This window comes from Macaca fascicularis, chromosome 12, assembly GCF_037993035.2.
Source record: "Macaca fascicularis isolate 582-1 chromosome 12, T2T-MFA8v1.1".
In the NCBI taxonomy this organism is placed as follows: domain Eukaryota; kingdom Metazoa; phylum Chordata; class Mammalia; order Primates; family Cercopithecidae; genus Macaca; species Macaca fascicularis.
Window position 1 is genome coordinate 3,256,037 of NC_088386.1, and position 25,252 is coordinate 3,281,288.

Sequence of the window (25,252 nt, forward strand, 5' to 3'; positions counted from 1 at the left end):
AGATCACGCCACTGCACTCCAGCCTGGGCGACAGAGTAAGACTCCGTTTCAAAAAAAAAAAAAAGAGATGGTACCTCCACAGTGTGGTAGGTGCTGCTGTGTGCACAGCACCTGGGGCACAAGGATGAGTGACTGGGGCACAGGCTGGTGTGTGCCCGTGGGTGTAATGTGGGAGGGATGGCAGAGACTTGGGGCCTTGTGTGACTGAGGACAGGTGGCAACAGGTGGGAGGGAGGCAAGAGAAGGCCCCTAGGGTGGGGGCTGCCTGTGGATGAGGGGACCAGGTGCCTGTGTTAGCAACCTGGGCACAGAGGCCATTGGAGGGTGGAGCCGAGATGCCTAAGCCAGGTGCCCCTGCCCTTGCTGAGCACCTAGTTGCAGACATGGCTGCAGGAGCCTGAGGGCAGAGTCCAGCCAGGAAGCCTACATCCTTGCAGGAAAGCCCCCAGGAGCAGGGCGGGCAGGAGGATGGCTGCGGGGCCCTGGAAGTGGGGCGAGGCTGTGGGGCTGCCCCATGGGTGTAACTCAGCCCTGCTCCAGCTCCGTCCAGGCCTGTGTCCCTCGGCAGGCGAGAGGGCCACCCAGCCTCCATTGCTTGACCTAGAATGTGGGATTTACAGCTGTGGGGTCGGTTTTTGCCATTTTTATATCCAAATCTCCACAGTCCCAGGAGTCAGTTGCATTGTAACCCAGGCTTGCAGTGGGAGAGGTGTTTCGGGAGGAGTGGCGATAGCTCTGGAACTCAGGAAGCCACCAAGAGCTCCCTGCATCTTCCTCAGGAAGGAGCTGAGGTCTTCTTGCCAGCAGGCACCTCACACACAGGGGTTGACCCACACCCCGGCAGCCTGGCCAAAGCCCACCCCTGTCACCCCTATAATGGGGGAGGGAGGGGTGAGGCCGAGGCTGCAGAAGGCATGCTCGTGAGGACCAGGCCATGGGGCCCAGCACCCTCCAGCTCTCACACAGTTCCAGGTGTAAGTGGCACTGCTGGAGGCCACCCCCTCACGTGAGACCTGGCCCGGGGTCACTTCCGCCATGGACCTCTCCCTGGCTGCTCCGAGTGGAGCAGACCGTCTCACAGCGTAGCTGCACAGTGACTCCTAAACCACCATGTCCTCTGCCGGGGGTCACTGGGATTGCCCCCCATCATGTGGGGTCCCTGCCACCAGGGAAGAACTAGGCCAGTGGGGAGACAGAGATGTGAGCACTGCTAAGCCCTAGGGCTGGAAACCTACCAGGGCCCCTTCTGTCCAGACAGGGAGCTGCTGCGGCGACAGAGGCCTGCAGTGCCCCCAGCTGTGAGCGGATTCCTGTGCAGTGCCCCGGAGCTCCTAAGCAGTCACCCGGGGGCTCTGGGGACACTGCCCCAGCTCTGTGATGGGGAGCAAGAGAGTCCTGGTGTTTTTCACCTGCAGGAAAGTGGGCTCACAGGGGTGGCCTGCCCAGGACACGCAGCTGTGGGCCTGGAGCCAGGTGCTTGGAATCTGATAGGACACCTGGTTTTTATTTGCTGGAGAGGTGACTTTGGAGGTGGAACTGAGTGGGTCAAAGTGGGGATGAGAGCCCCCTGATAGTGAGGATGGAGTCAGTGAGCCCCTCCCCAGGGTGTCTGGTCCCCTGAGGTCCAGAGGCCCCCGATGTGGGGCAGTCAGCACCGCCTGTGTTAGGAGCTGTGGCCTGCAGCACTTGGAGCCCAACATGCAGGGCTGGGCTGTGCATCCTGGGCATGCTCAGGCTTCCGGGCTGGGCCCTCTGCTTCTCCGCAGTGCCCAGCTCCCCTCCGAGTAGGAGCTCCTGGCAGGCACAGGTGTCTCCCCTGGATTCCAGGCCTCACCGGCTAGCGGGAGTTGGAAGGGACCGGGGCAGTTGCAGAGGCACAGAGGTGGGGTTCAAGCAGCCTGTCCCTGCCCTGCCACATCCTGCCTTGCAGGGACACACAGACCTGCCCCTGACATGCCCTCCTGCCTCGGGGTCTCTGCCCATCTGGCTTCCCAGCAGGGGCTGGCAGTGCTGTGAGGACGCTGGCCGAGCTGCCCTCAGCTCCTCGGGCCACAGCCCAGCTCTGCACCGGCAGCGTTTTCAGCCATCTGCCGCGGGCCGGTGGGGGCTGGGGGGCTGTGAGGGATCAGAGAGACCCTGTCCGGGAGGCTGGAGGGAGGCCCCCCAGCGAGCCACAGCGAGGTACCACCGGGTTGGGCCACAGTCCAGGGCTTCAGCTCTGTCCCTCTGGTGCCGCTAGACGGCCGCGGCTCCTGTTTCAAGTGGTTCAGCCCGCTCCTGCTGCGTCTTCACTGTGGGGCTGAAGGCGGTTTTTTCTTTATGCGACCACTCTGAGTCTTCACTGATTCACTGTGCTCTACGGGCTGTGTTTTCTGTTCCTGGTCAGGTTTGGGCATTGGTCAGCAGGGCGTCCTGAGCAGCATTGCTGGACCGTCGTATCTGCGTCGCCTCCGGAACTGGTGAGGTCAGCCTGCCCTTCCCAGCCCGGAGGCGGTGGCTCAGCAGGCGAATGGTTCTCTTCAGTCAGTCACAGCCTGGGTCCAGGTGGGTGTGGGCTCCAATCCCAGTGCCGCCCTGACCAGCCCTGTGGCCTGGGCTAGTTATCGAACCTCTCCAGGTCTCAGTTTCCTCATCTGCAACATGAGAATAATTCGTCCTACGGGGTTACTGGGTAAAGCGCCAAGAGTTCAGTAAATTAATAATTCAGTTACTCCTGAGCCCAGGCTGCTGCCAGGCCCCCCTGGCCTCGCCCGGGAGCCCAGCCTCTCCTCTCATTCAGGTCCTTGGTGTATCTCCCTGAATAGATGGATTAGGTTCAGAGGCCAAAACGGGGCAGCAGTGTATTTTTCATTTCCGTCCCTTTGGAAGGGAGCCCAGCATAAGCAGACCGGGCTGGTGGAAAGCCAAGGAAGCACCAGGAACCCAGGCTCTTTTTCTTTGCTCTGCAAAGCTCCTGCCTCACGGTCCAAGGGGACTGCTGGTGCTCAGCAGTCACGTCCGCTTTCCAGTCAGCAGGAGGAAAACAGGGCAGAGAAGGCTGTCTCTAAGGACATCGTGATGGCCAGTCACACAACCACACCTGGCTACACATCATCTCCTGGGCGTCTTCCTCCTCAGGGACTTTCTGCAGTTTTCTAGGCCTGTCTCTTGAGGACCACGTGAGCACAGAGCCCTGCACCACCTGGACTCCCTTCCCACCCATCCGTAAGAATGCAGCTCCCCTGGGTGAGCCAAGGAGGCTCCCCCGCGCCCCCATGCCGCACTTTGCTGGAGGTAGGCAGGGCAGGAGCAGCGTCATGAGGCCAGCAGGCACCAGCTGGCCAGTCCTGTCCAGACCCAGGTGCCTCTGTCTGCCAGAGGGGGCAGGGCAGGGAGATGGGCCTCAGCCCTGCTGCTCCCTTCCTGCCAAGGGACTGGGCTGAGGCTGGACCTCAGCTGACCCAGCTCCAAGCCCAGCCCACGCTTGAGGGGCTGCGTGGCCTTGGCCTCTCTGCTGTTGCTTCCTCATCTCTCCAGCTGGGACACGCCCAGGCTGTCAGGTCACTGGCGAGGGGCTCCCTGGGGTTGGGTCAGCCTTGCCTGCCCTGCGCGTGTCCTGAGGCGAGAGGGGGCTCTCTGGAAGGGGTGTGGGCAGCGAGGACTGCCCTGTGTCCACACAGCACCTGACCGCTGATGTCATGGGGCGTCTCTCCAGACCTGGGTATGTTTGGAAGCAGATTGAGTTAATGAAAAAAAAAACTCACTACTCTTCTGCAGACGTTACCAAGAAGGGACAGCCTTAGCCCAGCATTTTCTGTGCTGCATTTGGAGAGGGGCTCCCCAGCCTGCTGCTGCCAGCTCAGAACTTGATGATCTGGGTTTTTCTGCAGGCAGAGGGGAGGGGCTGCCTGCCCTCGGGCCAAGCCAGGCCTGTGCTGCGGCACTGGGTCAGGTGCAGGCACACCCGCGCAGGGTCACACCAGAGCGATGGGGAAGCCGTTCCCTCTCAGGCGTTCCCTCTCAGGCCGTGGCTCACATGCCTGTGCCTCCTGGGAGCGGGTCGTCTCCTCGGGGCTGTCTCCCCACCCTCACCCTCCTGGACCTGCAGCTGCCCCCTCTCAGAGGGAATGACACCGTGGACAGCCAGCCCGGCCTTGTGGCCCTGGAGAGCCGTGCCTGAGGGCCCCTTCCTGCCACAGGAAAGAGGAGGCGGTCACCCGCCCCACGTGGGGTGCTCAGCGGCCTCCACCCCGCAGTGGGACTTGGAGCCAAAGTCAGACTTCCACTTTTTCTAACAAACTGAGTAGAAGCTGGACTGCTTGGTGCTGTCAGGGGCATAGGCACCAGGGGCCCCTGGTAGGGTTGGCAGCAGACAGTGCCGATGAGGGTGACGGTGGCGTGTTATGCCGTGAGCTCCCAGTTTTGGCATCCTCCTAAAGGTTGTCATTTCCTTCCTGTGATGAGGACCCAGGCCTCAGGGAGGCCCGGTCGCTTTCCGGAGAGAACCATCCTGGTGCCCTGTGGTGTCCCATGGGCCTGGGGCAAGGCCGGCAGTCAGGGTAGGCTGGGGTAGCAGGTGCCTTTGCTGAGTGCTGCCAGGTGCTCATGCAGTCCTCGGAGGAATGTTCTCCCAGGTTGCCTCTCTGAATTTCTGATGCCCCTTGGAGTCCAGGTTTGGTTTTGTTTAGAGACAGAGTCTCGTTCTGTTGCCCAGGCTGGAGTGCAGTGGCAATCACAGCTCACTGCAGCCTTGAACTCCTGGGCTCAAGTGATCCTCCCACGTCAGCCTGCAGGTAGCTCGGGCCGCCCGGAGGTGCGCGTCACCATGCCTTGCCTGGAGTAGGGTTTTTAAAACTAATCATTGAGATGCAGCCTTCATGGTAATGGCCTCTGTCCTCATAGTGGGACCCCTGGTCCCTGAGAGATCCAAGCGCACCATTGGGAGAGAGGACTTTCGGGGCCCCTCTCAGAGCTTCCCTCACCACACCATGTCCTTGTCCTTGGGGGCTGGAATGTGACAGGCATGCTTGTGGCTTCACTGAAGCCGGCCCCACAAGGACTCTTCCTCTGAGCCACGGAAAACCATTTTCTTCCAGTAACTGAGTCAGAAGAAATGCAACAATATTTCTTAAAAAAAAAAAAGTTCTGTCATTCTGACTCTAAATGGCAGTGTCCTCACCCACAATTAGGGAGCTTCCCCTCTGCTGGCACTGGTAGAAAATTTGCCATTGTTTCAGGATCTGAGTTTAGGAACGTGCGGGTTCGACCCGTTTCATGGAACCCACCCCCGCACTGCCATCAGCTTCGGGCATGGGAGGGGAGGGGCACACCCTGGACAAATGCAATGCAAGCAGGACTGGCGCGGCTGGCCCCGTGTGATGGCCCCTTTGCACCCTGTCCCAGGCAGCAGGGAGGCTTTCGTGATCTTCATTATTTCATATACATCATTCCTTCTTGGGCCAAATTTCCTGTTAGGTTGTTTATGTAATGTTTAATTACAGACAATATAGAAATAGACAAAGAAAACATTATGGTCACATTTGGGCTTATGGGTTTTCACTGAGCTCTCACCTCCTGTCAGTTTAAACATTTTTATAGTAAAATGCTGAAAAAAATTCATCATCTCACTGCTGAGACAGCCACTGAACAATCCATTCCTGTCTGGGCGGTGTTTTTTCTGAGCATGTGTGTATCTTACAAAACCAGGACCACAGCGTGCTGTTGTCCTGCACGTTGGAAAGGGACAGACCTTTGCTTGTGGAACCCCATGGTCAGCTCCAGGGCTGGTGCAGCATGTCTCCATGTCTTCAGGTCTTGCTGGCACCCCCGCCGTGGGCTGCGGGACCGTCCACTGTGTGCCTGCCCTCAGCCTCCACCTGCATGGCCGTGACTCCCTGTGACAGCTCACACTCCAGTGCACACCCTCTGAGGCGGCCCTGCCATGTCTCAGCCCTTCCCTCCAGGGCCAGCACCTTCCTAGAGGTGGAGTTACTGCACCAGCCCCTCACCAGGCTCGAGTCTCCTGGGCCCCTCCTTCCCCACCCCAGCTCTGGACTTCCCACATGCCCTGAACCAGGTTTCAAGTCTCATTTCTGGCTGGAGTCCTGAGCTTCCGGAAGGCAGAGTCAGCAATAAGAAGATGCAGGCGTGAGTTTGGGTCAGAGCAGCACTCGAAGGCAGAGGAGACAAAATGAAGCCCCCTGCAGCCATGGGCGTGAGCCACTGGAGGAGCGAGGGACAGGTACCATGGGCTGCAGGGCCCGGCCTGGTTGATGCTGGCCTCAGCTGTTACCTGCCTGCCCCGCCCTCCTGCCTGGAAGACACTCAGAGCGCATGGGCTGTACCTGCAGTATTTCCCTGGGGTGTTCTGTGTTTGAGTGGGGGCTCCCAGGCCAGGTCTAAGTTTGTCCTGTAAGAATCCAGACTCTGGATTTTAGAACTCGCCACGCCCTGACAGCAGTGTCTAGATCTTACCCAATTGTGGGACGCACTAAACCAGTGCCCAGAAAAATGTCAGAACAGCTTCAGGTCGCAGAGGGCATTAAACCAAGCATAATTAAATGCCAAAGTGCATGATCCAGGCGATCATTGTGTGCTATGTCACAAGAAGCTGCAGTTTGTGCAGACTAGAATTATTTCGTAGCGCATTTCAAGTCCTTTGACGTTTCATGCTTCATCTTTGAAATCCATGTGAGTTTTGCACTCAGGGCCATTACTCATCCAACCTCATTTTCCTATAGAGTGAACCAGACCCTCCTTGGTCTGGCCCTGCCTGTGTGCCTTAGCCTCACTGGCCATGCCCTCACCTCACCCGCCTTGGAGAAGCTGCCCTGTTACCCGCAGAGGGTCTCAGGGGCTGGCCCCTCCCGCCACTTGTGAGAGGGAGGGACGTTGGCCGGCGGCACAGACACAGACGACCCCAGCTGCCCCCATGTGGCGCCTCGGGGATGGCCACACGTCACAGCTGCTGCCCACTGACTGGACGGTGGTAGTGAGCAGCCAGTGGTGCGGACAGGGTCTCCCCATCACCCTCGAGTGACCAGTGTGTGCCCCATTCAGGATTGAACGCTGGGAGCCCTGGTCTGTCCCGGTACATGGCATGCACAGGTGTCCACAGAGATCTGCTCTGGCGGCCAGGGTGCTGTGAGTGCCGTGCAGCCGGACCACAGCTTGGGGCTGTGCTCACAGAAGATGCCAGAGGTTTGCCACCCTGAAAGAACATCATTTGCCAGCAAAGTCACTGGGCAGGGTCCCCAGCCTCCCGCATCAGGTTGGCAGCAATGAGGGAGATCCCTAAGGAGAGAAGTGGCCCTGTTTGCATCCCCAGGGCACTCCTGGACGGTGAACCAACCACCAGCCGGATGCTTGGGCTGGGCAGGACCTGTGGTTCCTTCCCAGAGTGGCCACAGAGCATTCAGACTCATTAATGCATGGTTAGTTACTAAACCTCAGGGCAACCCCCACTGCCTTGGAACCCGGCCGCCCTTGAGGTGGTCCGCCTTCACTGATACCCACAGGGGCCCTCCACCCCTTTTGTGGAGCCTGTCTTGCTCACCACAGCAGCATAGTTCGTAGGAGGAGAGGAGAGGGGAGAGGAAGTGCTGCAGACGCCTGGGATTTGCTGGGCATGGAGGTAGCAGGGGGTTGCAAGCAGAGCAAAGGGTAGAGACGGGGCGGGGAGCTCTGGGGATGGAGGCTCTGGCTTGACAAGACTGGTTCACCTGGAAGGCCAGCTGGGCCTCTCAGGCTGCCTTCTAGGGTCTCACTCTTGTCTTTCTTCCTTTCTTTAAACTTTGATTCACACGAAGTGTTTGGGACATACAAAAGAACTTCATAATGTACATAGGAAATAAATGGTCACAGTGAACACCTGTACCCCCAGCTGCTCACCGGAGGCACGAGAACATGATCGGCACCACGTAAGGCACTGTGAGCACCTGGTGCCACCCCAGCCCCACACCCCAGGGCTAGCCTCTGATTTGAATTTTCCTGTTTCAGCTCATCACTTGTTTAAAAAACAGGCCAGGCTCAGTGGCTCACGCCTGTCATCTCAACACTCTGGGAGGCCGAGGCAGGCTAAGCACCTGAGGTCAGGAGTTCGAGACCAGCCTGGGCAACATGGCGAAATCCCATCTCTACTAAAAATACCAAAATATTAGCACACACCTGTAATCCCAGCTACTCAGGAGGCTGAGGCAGGAGAATTGCTTGAACCCAGGAGACGGAGGTTGCAGTGAGCCCAGATCACGCCACTGCACTCCAGCCTGGGCAACAGAGCGAGACTATCTCAATAATAATAATAATTTCAACAATAATTTCAACACATATATATGTTGAAAATATATATGTTGAGATATATATATCTCTCTCTCCCTGAATAGTGTTTTCTGGGGATTTATTTTTGAGAACTTGACAAAATACACGTTACCATCCTAATCCAGTCTTGATGTGCAGAACCTTCTTCGTCACGTTTCCCATGGTGTTGTGAGTAGCTGCCGTTTGTTCATTTTTATTGCTGAGTGGAGTATGCCACCGTGGAGGTGAGCACACCACCGTGGTGGGCATTTGGAGCTGTTACCAGAACGCCACTGCAGCCTCCCCCACACCTCCTGTGTACACAGCAAGGTTTCTCTGCGATGTGCATCTGGGAGAGGACTCGCTGCGTCTTGGGGTATATGTACCTTCTGCTTTCCAGTGAAGACACTTGGAGATGGCTGTTCTCACTGTCTCATTCACATCCGCAAGCAGATGGCAGGAGGGTCACCCTGTATTCGTGCCTACTCTTTGCCGCTGCCCGGCTTTGCCTTCCCACCACTCTCCTGGTATTGCCTGTGGCTTCCTGTGCCACTGCCTTGGTAACTGACGCACGGGAGCCTCTTTCCATACGCTTTGTTGGTCAGTTTCCTCATTTTCTTTTACTTTTAATTTTTTTAAGTAATTCATATACGTACTTAAAAACAGATAGTTCCAGTTGGCTTATGATGAAAACCAGCAGATCTGCTTTCTCTTTCCAGCCGCTCCAGAGAACCGTTTGCAGGTTTCTCAATATACTTCTGGTGTTTACCTTCATATTTCTAAATAACGTATAGTGCCATTTCTTAATTTATTGACTTAGATATTCTTTTTTTTTTTTTTTTTTTTTTTTGAGACAGAGTCTGGCTCTGTCGCCCAGGCTGGAGTGCAGTGGCGCGATCTCGGCTCACTGCAAGCTCCGCCTCCCGGGTTCACGCCATTCTCCTGCCTCAGCCTCCCGAGTAGCTGGGACTACAGGTGCCGCCACCACACCTAGCTAGTTTTTTGTACTTTTTAGTAGAGACGGGGTTTCACCGTGTTAGCCAGGATGGTCTTGATCTCCTGACCTCGTGATCCGCCCATCTCGGCCTCCCAAAGTGCTGGGATTACAGGCTTGAGCCACCGCCCCCGGCCGACTTAGATATTCTGTTTACTTTGTTTCGATAGATGGTGAAGCGTTCTTACACCCTCGCACAGTCTGTCCTCACCCCACCGATCATCCACATACAGTTAAAGCTCACGTTTTATTAAATCAGTATTCACTGTTACAGTAATCACCGTTTCCATGATGATGCCTTCAAAACCATCATTTACCTCTGAGGCAAGTAGTATACTTCATTTTCTTTTCTATGTAGCTTTTTGTTTTTCCTGGAATTCATGATTGCCTTGTATTTTTACTTATTTTCTATCTTCATGGATTTTTTCCAAATGATTCCAGAATCTGCCACACACCTACCGTTCGTTTTTTCCCACCAACTACTCAGTTGCGTCAGGCCGTCTGTCCATCCCCCACCCCACCCCCTTTTTTTGAGACTGAGTCTCTGTCACCCAGGTGTGATCTCGGCCGACTGTAGTCTCTGCCTACTGCATTCAAGTGATTCTCCTGCCTCAACCTCCCAAGTAGCTGGGAACACAGACATGTGCCACCACACCCAGCTAATTTTTGTATTTTTAGTAGAGACATGGTTTTACCACATTGGCCAGGCTAGTCTCGAACTCCTGACCTCAAGTGACCCACCCACCTCGGCCTCCCAAAGTGCTGGGATTACAGGGGTGAGCCACCGCGCCCGGCCTTTGCCCCTTTTTACCTAGAGCTTCTGTCCCCTTGCTCGTGTCAGGCCCAGTGGGATGTGTTGCTGACATCCTGGAACCGCCCCCGGGTTGGAGCTCCCGGCTCCCAAGTTTGCTTTTTTTTGTTTTGTTTTGTTTCTTTTCCTTTTTTGCTAAATGAGATACCTACTCCAGGATCTTCCTAAAATAAGATTCACAGAAGGTGAATTTCCTAAGTCTTTGTATGTCTAAAGACGTCGCTACTGCCCACACTTGATTGATAGTTTGGCTGGGTATGAGATCGCATTGGTCATTTTCCCTCTGCCTTTTGAAGACCTTGCTCCGTTGGTTTCTAACATACGGCATTGCCATGGAGAAGCATGCCCTTTTTGTATTGTTTTTTCTGTTCAGATGCTTCAAGGGTCAACTTTTCAGTCATCTGTTCAGTCCCCACATTCATTTTCTCAGCACTTGGTAAGCCATTTCAGTCTCAGTGAATGATGGACTCCAATTCTGGTTATTGCTCTCATCATCTCCTCTCCTCTATTTTTCTCTTCCCTCTTTCCAGAAGCCTTGCTGGCAGGCACTTGGAGCACTTGGATGGATAGACCCTGCTGGATAGTGGTAGGCACAAAGCCCCCTGCTTTGTGGGGTCCCAGGTGTCACTGCAGGGAAGACTGGTCTGGGGCACAGACCCTTCCGCAGGGGGTGCAGGGCAGGGATTAGATGAGCCTGGGCACCTGAGGGCAGGGGCTGGGAACCACCTTGGTGTGCAGACCATTCCTCGAACATCTGAGCCATGAGCCGCTCCCTTGGCACCTCCAGAGAACACATGTCAGAGAGCTGACTAGATCCGGGGTGGGCCATTTGGGGAGTCCTGTGCACCTCACCACACCCCGCCCTCTTCCCACTTCTGTTCGACACCTCCACCCCACATTTTGGCAGATGACAGACTGGAGAGTAAACAGCAGATGCATCTGGCAATGCATGCAGTGGAGGAAAGAGGACAGAGCACGGGAGGTGGGACAGGGCGAGGTGGAGCTGAGGCACCGAGGCAGTGGATAGCCAGGACGTGCCCGTGGCCAGCAGTGCCTGCAGCGTTCGGCAGAGGGAAGGAGACAAGGCAGAGGGGAGGGGAGGGCTCTGCGTGGTGGGCATGGGACTGGACGCCTCTGGCTCGTAAAGAGTGCCACCGGCTCTGGAGGGTGTGCCAGGTAGGGCTTCCATGCTGTTTAGGCAGGGGTAGGTAGGAACTAGATGGTGGCCAAGGGCAGGTCACCGTCCCTGGCTCAGCTGTCACATCTGCAGAAAGGGACAGGAACAGACACATTTGGCTACTGGCCTCACAGGCAACTTCTAGAGTCTGCGTGGCCGTTTGTCTATACCACAGGCCGTGTCTGGGGGACAGAGCCAGGGAACCCAGGGCATGGCAATGTTCTGAGCAGGGAAAGGTGCACAGGGAGCCGTGGGGACAGTGTAAGCCCCTGGGCCTTAGGACGGGGGCCTCGGTCAGCTCCTCAGGGTCCCCCAGGCGCAGTGCCCGTTGCGTCATTTTGTTGCAAGATGCAGAGCCGCTGGACCGGCACTGCTAATGAGAACACGCGTGTCTTTGCACACACCTGCCTCCCTGGTGTGGGTCCCCAGCAGCTGTCCCTGCAGCGGGAGGCCTTGGTCCAGAGGGTTATTTGGGAAATGGACGCAGGAAGGACAGGTGAGGCTGACAGGCTCGGTCATTCTAGGGACCATGAGAGTTTCGGCTGGCTCAGGTGCCCCTTGCCCCCACCGTTGCCCCTGTTGGTGCCTGCTGGGCCTTCTGTGCACAGAAGTCCTTGGCAAAGGAGAGAGCCAGGCCTGGGGTTGTCAAGGAGAAAGTGTCACCTCCAGTGCTGTGAAGGCCCCAGACTTAGATGGCTTTCAAATGAGTGTCTGTCGGAAGCAGCTCACCCTCCCAGCTTTTTCAGAAACCGAAGAGTAAATTGCTCACGGCTTCTCTAAGTGGCTCGCACACGAAAAACCTAAGTCATTTCAATGGCTGGACCCAGAAAACCGAGCCCTCTCCTCTCCTCCTCCCTGTCTCTGGCCCCCAGTTCTGCTTCAGTTGTGCCGGGGTCTCACTGTCCCCTCAAGACACTGCCCCTGCAGGGAGGCCTTTGTTCCCCTCAGCTGTGTCCCGTAGAGAGGATGCCACCGTCGGACACGCGATAACTGAGCCGGCTGCCACCCTAACCCACGATGGTCAGTAGGTCGTGTGCCATCTGGGGCTACTAGAGCCGGCCCACTGTGTACACCACACGTGCCCGCTGGGTGCTCTGGGCTCTTCTTGCACTCCTGCACTGGCAACCGCTTATCTTTTTGAGCTGGGTCTTAAAGGTAGAGAGGTCTGACCAAGCGGCGGTCACTCACACTGGCGTTCCAACGGAGGGCGTGGCCCATGCAGAGACCGGGGTGGTGTATCTATGTGCTCCTGCCTGCAGACCACGACGGGGCTGGGGAGGGGAGGGCCGCAGGCCACACGGGGCGGGTGGCAGGTGGGTGCTCCAGCCTCTCCCCGGCAGAGGCCCCAAGCTTCGCAGAGGTGAGGAGGCTGTCATTCAGAAAGGTCGCTGCCAGGGAGAAGGGACTCAGAGAAGGGAGCTGTGGCTGTGGCCCCTGCTGCCCTCACCACCAGGCTCCTGCGTTCGAGTGGCCAGGGACCACCTGAACTGCCAGGGGACCTGGGTATGGGGTTGGTGTAGACCGTGTCCTGGCCCTTCCCACGGTGCCGGCTTCACCTCAGTTCCTCCGCACTCTGCTGCTGACCTGGCATTTGCGGTCATGTGCCCTAGTGGCGGCTGCTCAAGCTTGGCTGCCAAGACCCACGGTGTGGTCAGACCGTGTGCAGCTGAGGAGTAAGTTCCTCCCCGGAGGGGGAAAGCCCTCAGGGGTCCGTGTGGCCGTCACTCACCGGGTCATTGGCTGGGGCTGGGAGGGCAAGCCTCTCTGTTGGTTGGCGCATCACACTGGTTTTCTGTGTTCAGAAGAAACCCCTCACGCTGCCCTGTCTCCATCCGTTTGGTCAGGGCCCCACAGGGTGGGGGGCGGAAGTCCATGCAGCCTATGCCTCCTGGACACAGGGTCAGCTAGGAAGGCATGGATGGCCTCTCTTCTGAGCGGTCAGGGCCTTGTGAGCCCGAGGCGGGAGACAGAAGCCTGCCCCGGCCGCCTCAGGCCCTTACTCCCTGGCCCTCGGTCATTTTTGGTTCTAAAGCGTTTGTCTCACCTGCTACCTGAAGAAGGTCCCACCCTCTGGCCCTTGAGGCCCTGAGTACCCAGGAGCTGCTGCCATCAGCACGGATGGGTGGTACCAGGCAGGCGATGGGTGCAGGGTGCTCAGGGAGGGCCAGGTGTGCCTTGGGGCGTGTGAAGTGGGAGCCTGGAGCAGGGAAGCTGAGGCCTGCTCTCGCCCCTGCTGACCACAGCTTGTCTGCCCCCTGGAGACCAGCGGTGCCTGACCCTGGGGTTGTCAGCTCAGTCCTGCCGGGTCCTCCCTCCACCCCATCTGCTGGGAGCGCCTCAAGGGCAGGGTCTGGGCCTGCCAGGCCACAGAGAACACTGGGCGGGTGACAGCTGCCTGTCCCTTCCTGAGCAGTTTGCATGCAGTAGTGCTGGCTTTGCTGCCTGCCCCTGGAGCCATCACTGGCCACCCCGCCTGCTTCAGAGCTGCCCCCGCTGGGGCTTTCTGACATGTCCCCACAGGCGGGGGTGGCCTGCAGTGGCACCGCACCACTTGCCAGGCACTGTGCCTCCCTCCCCATAGGGAGGTGTGCGGTCAGATCAGAGCAGCTGCCAGCGGCCTGTGTTCCCTGGGGTCCCCCCCTGCCCCCCCATCCCCACCCCTGCCCAGGGCAGTGTGAGGGAGGAGGAGAGCAGTGTGAGGGAGGAGGAGGGCAGTGTGAGGGGAGGAGGAGGGCAGTGTGAGGGGAGGTGGAGGGCAGTGTGAGGGAGGAGGAGGGCAGTGTGAGGGAGGAGGAGGGCAGTGTGAGAGGAGCAGAGCAGTGTGAGGGGAGGAGGAGGGCAGTGTGAGAGGAGCAGAGCAGTGTGAGGGGAGGAGGGCAGTGTGAGGGGAGGAGGAGGGCAGTGTGAGGGAGGAGAAGGGCAGTGTGAGGGAAGAGGAGGGCAGTGTGAGGGGAGGAGGAGGGCAGTGTGAGGGAGGAGGAGGGCAGTGTGAGGGGAGGAGGGCAGTGTGAGGGAAGAGGAGGGCAGTGTGAGGGAGGAGGAGGGCAGTGTGAGGGGAGGAGGAGGGCAGTGTGAGAGGAGCAGAGCAGTGTGAGGGGAGGAGGGCAGTGTGAGGGGAGGAGGAGGGCAGTGTGAGGGAGGAGAAGGGCAGTGTGAGGGAAGAGGAGGGCAGTGTGAGGGAGGAGGAGGGCAGTGTGAGGGAGGAGAAGGGCAGTGTGAGGGAGGAGGAGGGCAGTGTGAGGGAGGAGAAGGGCAGTGTGAGGGAAGAGGAGGGCAGTGTGAGGGAGGAGGAGGGCAGTGTGAGGGAGGAGTAGGGCAGTGTGAGGGAAGAGGAGGGCAGTGTGAGGGAGGAGGAGGGCAGTGTGAGGGGAGGAGGAGGGCAGTGTGAGGGGAGGAGGAGGGCAGTGTGAGGGAGGAGAAGGGCAGTGTGAGGGAAGAGGAGGGCAGTGTGAGGGAGGAGGAGGGCAGTGTGAGGGAAGAGGAGGGCAGTGTGAGGGAGGAGGAGGGCAGTGTGAGGGGAGGAGGAGGGCAGTGTGAGGGGAGGAGGAGGGCAGTGTGAGGGGAGGAGGAGGGCAGTGTGAGGGGAGGAGGAGGGCAGTGTGAGGAAGGAGGAGGGCAGTGTGAGGGGAGGAGGAGGGCAGTGTGAGGGGAGGAGCAGGGCAGTGTGAGAGGAGCAGAGCAGTGTGAAAGGAGCAGAGCAGTGTGAGGGGAGGAGGGCAGTGTGAGGGAGGAGGAGGGCAGTGTGAGGGGAGGAGTAGGGCAGTGTGAGGGGAGGAGTAGGGCAGTGTGAGGGGAGGAGTAGGGCAGTGTGAGGGGAGAAGGAGGGCAGTGTGAGGGAGGTGGAGGGCAGTGTGAGGGAGGTGGAGGGCAGGGAGGAGGAGGGCAGTGTGAGGGGAGGAGGAGGGCAGTGTGAGGGAGGAGGAGGGCAGTGTGAGGGGAGGAGGAGGGCAGTGTGAGAGGAGCAGAGCAGTGTGAGGGGAGGAGGAGGGCAGTGTGAGGGAGGAGGAGGGCAGTGTGAGGGGAGGAGGAGGGCAGTGTGAGGGGAGGAGGAGGGCAGTGTGAGGGAGGAGGAGGGCAGTGTGAGGGAGGAGGAGGGCAGTGTGAGGGGAGGAGGAGGGCAGTGTGAGGGGAGGAGGAGGGCAGTGTGAGGGGAGGAGGAGGGCAGTGTGAGGGAGGAGGAGGGCAGTGTGAGGGGAGGAGGAGGGCAGTGTGAGGGAGGAGGAGGGCAGTGTGAGGGAGGAGGAGGGCAGTGTGAGGGAGGAGGAGGGCAGTGTGAGGGAGGAGGAGGGCAGTGTGAGGGGAGGTGGAGGGCAGTGTGAGGGGAGGAGGAGGAGAGTGTGAGGGAGGAGTAGGGCAGTGTGAGGGGAGGAGTAGGGCAGTGTGAGGGAGGAGTAGGGCAGTGTGAGGGGAGGAGTAGGGCAGTGTGAGGGAGGAGTAGGGCAGTGTGAGGGGAGGAGTAGGGCAGTGTGAGGGGAGGAGTAGGGCAGTGTGAGGGAGGAGTAGGGCAGTGTGAGGGGAGGAGTAGGGCAGTGTGAGGGAGGAGTAGGGCAGTGTGAGGGAGGTGGAGGGCAGTGTGAGGGGGGGAGGAGGGCAGTGTGAGGAGGAGGAGGGCAGTGTGAGGGAGGTGGAGGGCAGTGTGAGGGGAGGTGGAGGGCAGTGTGAGGGGAGGAGGAGGGCAGTGTGAGGGGAGGTGGAGGGCAGTGTGAGGGGAGGTGGAGGGCAGTGTGAGGGGAGGAGGAGGGCAGTGTGAGGGGAGGTGGAGGGCAGTGTGAGGGGAGGTGGAGGGCCGTGTGAGGGGAGGAGGAGGGCAGTGTGAGGGAGGAGGAGGGCAGTGTGAGGGAGGAGGAGGGCAGTGTGAGGGGAGGTGGAGGGCAGTGTGAGGGGAGGTGGAGGGCAGTGTGAGGGGAGGAGTAGGGCAGTGTGAGGGGAGGAGGAGGGCAGTGTGAGGGAGGAGGAGGGCCGTGTGAGGGGAGGAGGAGGGCAGTGTGAGGGGAGGAGGAGGGCAGTGTGAGGGGAGGAGGAGGGCCGTGTGAGGGAGGAGGAGGGCCGTGTGAGGGGAGGAGTAGGGCAGTGTGAGGGGAGGAGTAGGGCAGTGTGAGGGGAGGAGGAGGGCAGTGTGAGGGGAGGAGGAGGGCAGTGTGAGGGAGGAGGAGGGCAGTGTGAGGGGAGGAGGAGGGCAGTGTGAGGGGAGGAGGAGGGCAGTGTGAGGGAGGAGGAGGGCAGTGTGAGGGGAGGAGGAGGGCAGTGTGAGGGGAGGAGGAGGGCAGTGTGAGGGGAGGAGGAGGGCCGTGTGAGGGGAGGAGTAGGGCAGTGTGAGGGGAGGAGTAGGGCAGTGTGAGGGGAGGAGGAGGGCAGTGTGAGGGGAGGAGGAGGGCAGTGTGAGGGGAGGAGGAGGGCAGTGTGAGGGAGGAGGAGGGCAGTGTGAGGGAGGAGGAGGGCAGTGTGAGGGAGGAGGAGGGCAGTGTGAGGGAGGAGGAAAGCAGTGTGAGGGGAGGAGGAGGGCAGTGTGAGGGGAGGAGGAGGGCAGTGTGAGGGGAGGAGGAGGGCAGTGTGAGGGAGGAGGAGGGCAGTGTGAGGGGAGTAGGAGGGCAGTGTGAGGGGAGGAGGAGGGTAGTGTGAGGGGAGGAGGAGGGCAGTGTGAGGGAGAAGGAGGGCAGTGTGAGGGGAGGAGGAGGGCAGTGTGAGACGAGGAGGAGGGCAGTGTGGGTACACTTCCGTGTTGCCATGGGGAGTTCCTGACGATGGGTCATGGCCCTTCTGGAGCAGCTCCCCCGGGCAGTGAGGGGCCCTGTGGGCTCCTAGGCTGTCTGCCCGGCCTTGGTGCTCCTTGATCTGAGGCCCGCCCACCCACCCCGGCACGGGCAGGAGCCAGGAGGAGGAACCGTCTAAGAATGACTGCAGCCTCCCCAGGGCTGACCCCCCACACACACACACTGGGCACATCCGCAGCTCCCGCCACATTTTACCCACCTGTCCAGTGTCCTGACGCCTCCAGCCCAGCGTCATCGCGAGCCTGGCAAAGACATGCTCCACGCTGGGCTCCTGCCGTGCAGGGGACGGTGGGAGGTGGAGCCGTCCTTGGGTCGTTTGTCCCTTGTGCACGCACCCGTACATACTGTGCAAAGCGCTGGCGTCTTGGGGGACAGCCCGCCAAGTAGAGTCGGAGACTGTGTAAGTCATGGCTTCCCCTGGGGTCCTGGGCTGGATGGTCCACTGGGCCCAACCACCAGGCCTTGGCAGGACCCTGGGACTGGGACTGGAGGTGACCCTCCCTGACCCCTGCCCCACCCTCTGCTCCTGCTGAGTGGCTCCTTGGGTGGCACCGTGCCCAGGCTGTAAACAGCTGGCGAACACTGCTGGTCTCAGGCGGCTGTGGCTCTGGGACCTCCCTGGATGAGGTATTGGCGGCTTTACCCACCAGCAGGAAAAGTCAGGTTGTCCCTCCAGAGGAGCCAGGCCAGGCACTGCAGGGCGCCGTGGTGGTCACCCTGGGGAGCCGTGTGACCGTGGCGTGCTCCTTGGCATCTCTGATACCGGGTTTTGAAACGGCTGTTGGAGAGCTAAATGCAGGCGTTGGTTGGCCTCGGAGGTGAAGCCCAGACCCCTGCAGTGGGGACTTTGACTCCAAGCAGCCCTGGTAGCACCCCTCATGCTGCCACAGCCCTCACCTCCTCTCCCCGTCTCCTTGCAGGAAGTTCTACTACATCACCCTGCTACGAGACCCCGTGTCCCGCTACCTGAGTGAGTGGCGGCACGTGCAGAGGGGTGCCACGTGGAAGACGTCGTTGCACATGTGTGACGGGCGCACGCCCACGCCCGAGGAGCTGCCGCCCTGCTACGAGGGCACGGACTGGTCGGGCTGCACGCTGCAGGAGTTCATGGACTGCCCGTACAACCTGGCCAACAACCGCCAGGTGCGCATGCTGGCCGACCTGAGCCTGGTGGGCTGCTACAACCTGTCCTTCATCCCCGAGGGCAAGCGGGCCCAGCTGCTGCTTGAGAGCGCCAAGAAGAATCTGCGGGGCATGGCCTTCTTCGGCCTGACCGAGTTCCAGCGCAAGACGCAGTACCTGTTCGAGCGGACGTTCAACCTCAAGTTCATCCGGCCCTTCATGCAGTACAACAGCACGCGGGCGGGCGGCGTGGAGGTGGACGAGGACACCATCCGGCGCATCGAGGAGCTCAACGACCTGGACATGCAGCTGTATGACTACGCCAAGGACCTCTTCCAGCAGCGCTACCAGTACAAGCGGCAGCTGGAGCGCAGGGAGCAGCGCCTGAGGAGCCGCGAGGAGCGCCTGCTGCACCGGGCCAAGGAGGCGCTGCCGCGGGAGGACGCTGACGAGCCGGGCCGCGTGCCCACCGAGGACTACATGAGCCACATCATTGAGAAGTGGTAGTGGCGGTGGTGGCCACGGGGAGGCCTCTTGGGGGGTGTGGGGGGTAAAACAGGACAGACAACAGGTCCACCCAAGACTGTCACGGGGAGACTGTCCCACACCTGCTCCACAGAGATAGCTGCGTCCTGAAAATAAACAGAACAGGGACATAGTGGGGCTGGGCGGGGATGGGGGCTTGAGGAACCGACAGGTGCAGCCAGTGGGTCAGAGGAAAGCATGCTCGGAGGATGCCATGGGCAGGGCAGGGCCTCCAGAGCAGGGGTTGTGCCTGCTCTCCTGGCCCCCTTGGATTTATCACGAAAACTGAAGGTTTGCACAAGAGACAAGGACAGCAGAAAGTGGACCTGCCAGGCCAGGAGTGTGTCCCTCACCAGCTATGCACACGGCACTCGCTCTTAGCTCCTCTGTCCAGGCTACTAGGAGTGAGACCAGCTTCTGGCAACTGCCCCAGCTCCAGGCCATCCATAGGCCCTCCCCTTCTGGCTGCCCCCGATGCCCCAAGGCCTGGGGAGCCCCCAGCTCACCCATGTGTAGCTCCCTCAAGGTCAGGGCCCACCCCATGTGAGGCAGAGAAGACTCGAGTCCAGCCCCCAGGAAGCCCACTCCGCTCTGGTCCATGGTCCTGCTTCATGCTTTGGGTCAGGAGGCCAAAGCTGATGTTCAGGCCCCACCCTCTTCCCACAGTCCTCAGACCAAGGAGGGGTTTGGGGAGTGGGCCCAAGCTGTATTGCCGGCCTTCCGTGGGCCGACTGGCAGCCCAGGAGTGGGGAGGCTTTGACCGGAGATGCTGCCACTTGTGCCTGAGTCCCTGGCTGGCCTTTGGGGGTGACCACCCAGGCAGACCTGGCTCAGACTGGAAGGGCTGGGGACCGAGCACTCCCCTGCCTCTGTTCTTTCTGACCCACTGGGATTTGCTAGCAGGCTGCCCCAGCCCCATCACCAAGACACGTACTCAAGAGCTCAAATACCACTGCTGCCACCAGCGTGTGGATTAAGTTCATCAGGCCTCCATGGGCTGGAGCGTGGGACCGTAGCCCCTGCCCAGGAGCCATACCCTCGGACCACAGTGGCTCTGGATGGCCAGGAATGGGGACTTGAGCGTTCAGATTCTCAACTAGCCTTGACAAAACAGCTGTAGGTGGCCTCCCTGACACCAGGTACTCAGCCCTCCCCACCCTGGCTCTCCTTGCGTTTCCCCGAGCTGCCCACCCCCTGGCAAAAGGCTGGCCAAGCTCTGTTCCCAGCAGCCCCACAGGGTTCCCCACTGGCTGCAGTGGCCCTAGTAAAAGCCATGTTGCATATCCGCTGTAAGCACGTGCCCTGTGCCCTATCCCCACCCCTTATGCCCTAGGAGGCCAGGCTGGTGTCTCTAGGAGGGCCCCCGCAGGCGCCCTGGGTCCCCCAGAGGGCAGACGGGTGTGCTCAGGCCGCAGGCTGACTCCGATGCGGGGCAGTGGGCTCTGCAAGCCGCCTGGCTGGGGTTGGCAGGGGCCCTTTCTCCTGCCCCAGCTTTCACTCGGCCACCGCAGCTGCCCCACTGTGGGGTAGAGATGTGAGTCACCACGGGCTTGGGAGCAAGCGCCTTCTGCAGCACAAGAAGGCGAAGGTGTGGTCAGATGAGGCTGCTACCCCTGGAGGTGTGGCATACGGCCCCACCCTCAGGCCTCCTACGCTGGCCCCATTTTACTTTGGGGTCCAAGGACAGGGCAGTCAACAGGGTAGGGTGGGCAGCGTGCTGGCGCAGGGGCACCTCCCTGGGTGGATGCATCGCACTAAGGAAGTGAGTGCCAAGGGGATGCAGTGGTGTGGTTCTTTCAAAGGGAGGTCAGGGTCAATGGGAATCTGCTCGGACACTCGACACTGGGGTGGGTGCACTCCTGGGAGGAGCATGTTCGGGGAGCCTGGGGTCTTGCACAAGCCACATGGGGCACCTTGGCCTGCTGGCAGGAGGTGGACACCCAGCCAGAGGCCTGGCTCAAGGTGGCCTCACCTGGCCACGGGCGTCCTGGGTGCACAGGCCCGAGCGCAGGTTGTTTTGTACATATTGGAGTATGTGTTAACTTACGCCCCGCAGCCCAACTCACACGGAAGCACGGGTCTCGTCTCAGTCTCCGCTGCGTTTGGAAAGCAGTCTCGGGCCCGCGCCAGGCTGAGGTGTCCCGAGGTGGTGGCAACTGGCAGTGCCCTCAGCCCCCGAGTCTCCAGCCTGGCACTTCCCGTTCAGGCCACCTGCTTTGGGTCAACGGTTCCTTGGCCAGCAGCATCTCCTAAATTGTAAGAACTCTGTCCCCCAGGGCCCTCCCAGGGCTGCGAGGACGGAAGCAGGCAGGCAGTGGAGCTAACAGCTTAGTCACCAGGACCCCCAGGCCTGCAAACGTCCCTTCCTGGAGGGGGAAGCCAGGAACAGCAGAACTGCCCACGAAACAAGGCTGTGAACTTTTCGGGAACTGGAACTGTTTAACTTGAACCCAGGATCGTTTAAAGCTTTATTTATTTATAGCTTCTTAAAAAAAAGTGTTGAGAAGAAATGTTTTGGTTATTCATAACAAAAAAAAATGAGTTGATGATGGAAAAGCAAGTCATAATCATCTAATTGTTTTTGTCTAGGTCGAGAATGAATGTTAGCCGATGAAATAAACTCTGACAAGGAGTGGTGGGTGTGCTGTGGTCTCTGCGGCATAGCTGCCCCTCCCAGTGGGGGTCTCACACCGAGTCCCAAGGGCGGGGTGCGTGGCACAGGTGCAGGGGGCTCAGTGAGGACAGTCACATGAAGGCATTCTGAGGCCGGGCGCGGTGGCTCAAGCCTGTAATCCCAGCACTTTGGGAGGCCGAGACGGGCGGACCACAAGGTCAGGAGATCGAGACCATCCTGGCTAACACAGTGAAACCCCGTCTCTACTAAAAAATACAAAAAAAAAAAAAAAAAAACCTAGCCGGGCAAGGTGGCGGGCGCCTGTAGTCCCAGCTACTTGGGAGGCTGAGGCAGGAGAATGGCATGAACCTGGCTAACACAGTGAAACCTCGTCTCTACTAAAAAATACAAAAAAAAAAAAAAAAAACTAGCCGGGCAAGGTGGCGGGCGCCTGTAGTCCCAGCTACTTGGGAGGCTGAGGCAGGAGAATGGCATGAACCCGGGAGGCGGAGGTTGCAGTGAGCTGAGATCCGGCCACTGCACTCCAGCCTGGGTGACAGAGCGAGACTCCGTCTCAAAAAAATAAAATACAAAATAAAATAAGGCATTCTGAAAGAAAAAATGGGACTTTGTCATCACCATAAAGAGTAACCATTTATTCATCATCAGTGACAGTATTTGGGAAGAACACCCAGCTGAGAGGGAGGCAGGTGCCACTGAGTTACATTCCCATTAACCTCTTCCCTCCCTGTCTTTTGAAATTTTGAAAGATTTCAAATGACAAAGAGGGTGGAGGAATAGTTGATGGACACCCACATGCTCTTAGCCTAAATTCTTCACCTTCTTTTATCCTGTGCCCACACTTTCTCATACACGCACACATGCGCACGCCTGTCTGAAACATCTGAAAGTAGATTGTGATCATCACAATACCGCACTTCTAAATCCATCAGCTCGTGTCTCCTAAGGACGTTCTGCCACAAAACTCAACCCTGTTATCCCAGCCCCCAAATTTTCTAACAATACAATATTTTCCAATATCCAGATCTTCCGCTTGTCCTAGAGATGTTTTCGGAGCATTTCGTAGCCCCAGGACCACACGATCCTCTGTGTGCCTCTCCTGTCTCCTTGAATGGAGGAGAGAGTCTCGGCCACCCCTTCTTTTTTCCCATCTTTCTTAGGACTGACTTATTTGACTAATACGGGCCAGTTGTCTTAAAAGGTCTGCACATGCAAGTTTCCCAGTGGTCAGATTTGGTGACACTGGGCAGGAAGGCCCTCGGGCGAGGCACCTTCTGTCAGCCCAGGTGTCTTCTGGCTCTGTTCCCTGGATGAGGGAAGTCCAGCCTCCCCACTGGGGCCCTGGGGAAACCCAACCATAATGGTCACCTGCCAGCTCGTATCTGCCACCATCCCAGTGACAAAGGTCACCGTGGTGTTTCTAGGAGGGTAAAGGCTTGTACTCGCCACCATCCCAGTGACAAAGGTCACCAGGATGTTTCTGGGAGGGTCATGGCACAAGTAGGGCAGGAGTCAGAATGCGCCAGAAGGAGGCTGGGCGCAGTGGCTCACACCCAGCACTCTGGGAGGCTGAGGCAGGCAGATCACTTGAGGTCAGGAGTTCAAGACCAGCCTGGCCAACATGGTAAAACCCTGTCTCTACCAAAAACATAAAAAAATCATCCAGGCGTGGTGGCGGCGCCTGTAATCCTAGCTACTGGAGAGGCTGAGGCAGGAGAATCGCTTGAACCCAGGAGGCGGAGGTTGCAGTGAGCCGAGATCGTGCCACTGCACTCCAGCCTGGGCAACAGAGCGAGACTCCATCTCCAAAAATAAATTAATAAATGAAGTCCACCTGAGCCAAAGACCCAGGAGGCTCGGGTCTGCCCCCTGCCCAGCCCTCATCCCCACTTCCTGCCCACTGCCACAGAGTCCCGTGAGCGTCAGGCTCACCCGATTCTCCGAGGTCCCCTACCCCCTTCTATCCTGCCAGGGAAGTCCACATCTGTCCTTGCTCCTGGGCCTCTGGGTTTGGACAAAGGCAGCGCCTCCACCACCCAGCCTCATGGCCAGCACCACATGCCTCATCCCTCCTGCCCCGGCGTTCCGTCTTCACACAAGAGGCTCCAGCCATGGCCAGCCACGGCCCCATCCCTGGACGGGCCTACTGGGCCTGCTCCCCACTGCTCCCCCTTGGGCTTCATGCCAAAGCCATCAGGCCAGTATCAGTCCTCACACCCTGCTCAGCTGGGGGCACCTCTGCACACAGCGCTGGGTTCTCTTCCTCGGGGAAGCTGGGCCCCCACGACCCCTATGTAGGTGTGGTCTCCCAGGTGCCTGGCTTGGGGCCCCTGGTCCCCTTCATTGTGGCACAGAGAGGAGCCCATCCTCAGGCCACCCTCGTAAAGGTGGGAGCCCCAAGACCTCTCCTGGGAGTGTACACCTGGACTTGGGGAGCTTCCAGACTAGGAGGATTCGGGGGGCACACAGTGTATTCATGACATGAGAACGCCTTCCTAGGAGGGCCTCACCTCAGGGCTCAAACGACACCCCTACAGGGAGAGCCTGGGTCTGGCTCCCCTGACATGTATCGGCAGCAGCAGAGAAACCTGCAGGAGTCGCTTTGTCAGATCAGGTCTTGGGTTCCAAGTGGACCGCTGGCTGCTGTTCGCTCCTGTGCCTCCATTTCCTTCTCTGTGAAATGGGAAAGCTGGGCCAGGCACAGTGGCTCACGCCTGTAATCTCAACACTTTGGGAAGCCTAGGCAGGCGGGTCACCTGAGGCCAGGAGTTCGAGACCAGCCTGGCCAACATGGCAAAACCCCATCTCTACTAAAACTATAAAAAATTAGCCAAGAGTGGTGGCGGGCGCCTGTCATACCAGCTACTCGGGAGACTGAGGCAGGAGAATCACTTGAACCCAGGAGGCAGAGGTTGCAGTGAGCCAAGATCATGCTACTGCACTCCAGCCAGGCAACAGACTTCATCTCAAAAAAATAAAAAAATAAAAAAATAAAAAATAAGGGAAGGCTGCCGTGAGGATCCGGCTGAGGATCCGGCTGCATCGGGGGAGCCAGGCCTGGCCCTACACCTGCCCACAAAGGCGGACGAAACATGGACCACAAATGAGCCACCTGGGGGCCTTGTTGAACGCACAGAATCCTGGCCCCACCCACTGCCTTGCAGGTGCCAAGCAAAACCACGTGGGCCCAGCCCCTCCTATGGGCACACGGACGCACTGTCCCTCTCTCCCCTCTTTCTTTCCCCGAAAGGGCCATGACAGTTTACCACGCAACCCTGCCTGGCCCTGCCATCCTGCTCCCAGCCCCACACTGAGAGGACGCCTGTCTGCCTCCCTCCTGCCAGCCCTGCTGCCTCTCACTGGCCTCCAGCTCTGTCTGCACGAACACTCCCAGCTCAGCCCCGGGCCTCGGGCTTCAGGTGGGACCTGGGCTCCTGGGGCAGATCCAGAGGAGGGTCTGAATTCACTACTAAAATTCACTACTGAATTCTCTACTAAAAATACAAAAACTTAGCCGGGCGTGGTGACGGGCACCTGTAGTCCCAGCTACTCGGGAGGCTGAGGCAGGAGAATGGTGTGAACCCAGGAGGCGGAGTTTGCAGTGAGCCGAGATCGCGCCACCGCACTCCAGCCTGGATGACAGAGCCAGACTCCATCTCAAAAAAAAAAAAAAAAAAAAAAAAACCACCTACATCCTGTTCAGTCAGTCATCCCCCTAGCAGGGACAGGACATTCACACATGGTCCCCCTCACCCCGCCTTGTAGAGGGGTCATTGGTCTCGCCAGGACCGCCAGCCTCTGCCCTCAGCAGCTCCACTGCAGGCGTGTCCAGGGCGGCCGGAACTCAGAGTCTAGTCTCTTGGCTCCGGCGAGACACAGAGACCCCTCTGATGCCCTGCTCTGAGCCCCCACCTCAGCCCCAGGTCCCCCTTGCACCTCAGCC

At 59.0% G+C, this 25,252-nt stretch overlaps 1 protein-coding gene across 2 annotated transcripts in view; it reads left to right on the forward strand.

Moving 5' to 3' along the window:
- HS6ST1 (heparan sulfate 6-O-sulfotransferase 1) overlaps positions 1 to 21,306 on the forward strand; it is a 55,785-nt gene extending 34,479 nt beyond the window's left edge. Inside the window, exons 1-2 of one of the 2 annotated variants that reach the window (XM_074008729.1) lie at positions 2,389 to 2,544; positions 17,948 to 21,306. In XM_074008729.1, the coding sequence (XP_073864830.1) occupies positions 2,510 to 2,544; positions 17,948 to 18,656 (744 nt within the window). In that variant the 5' untranslated portion in view covers positions 2,389 to 2,509 and the 3' untranslated portion in view covers positions 18,657 to 21,306. Of the gene's footprint in view, positions 1 to 2,388; positions 2,545 to 17,947 lie in introns of those variants that run through there. The other variant, XM_005573053.4, reaches the window with a different exon arrangement.
- Positions 21,307 to 25,252: the final 3,946 nt, after the last annotated feature.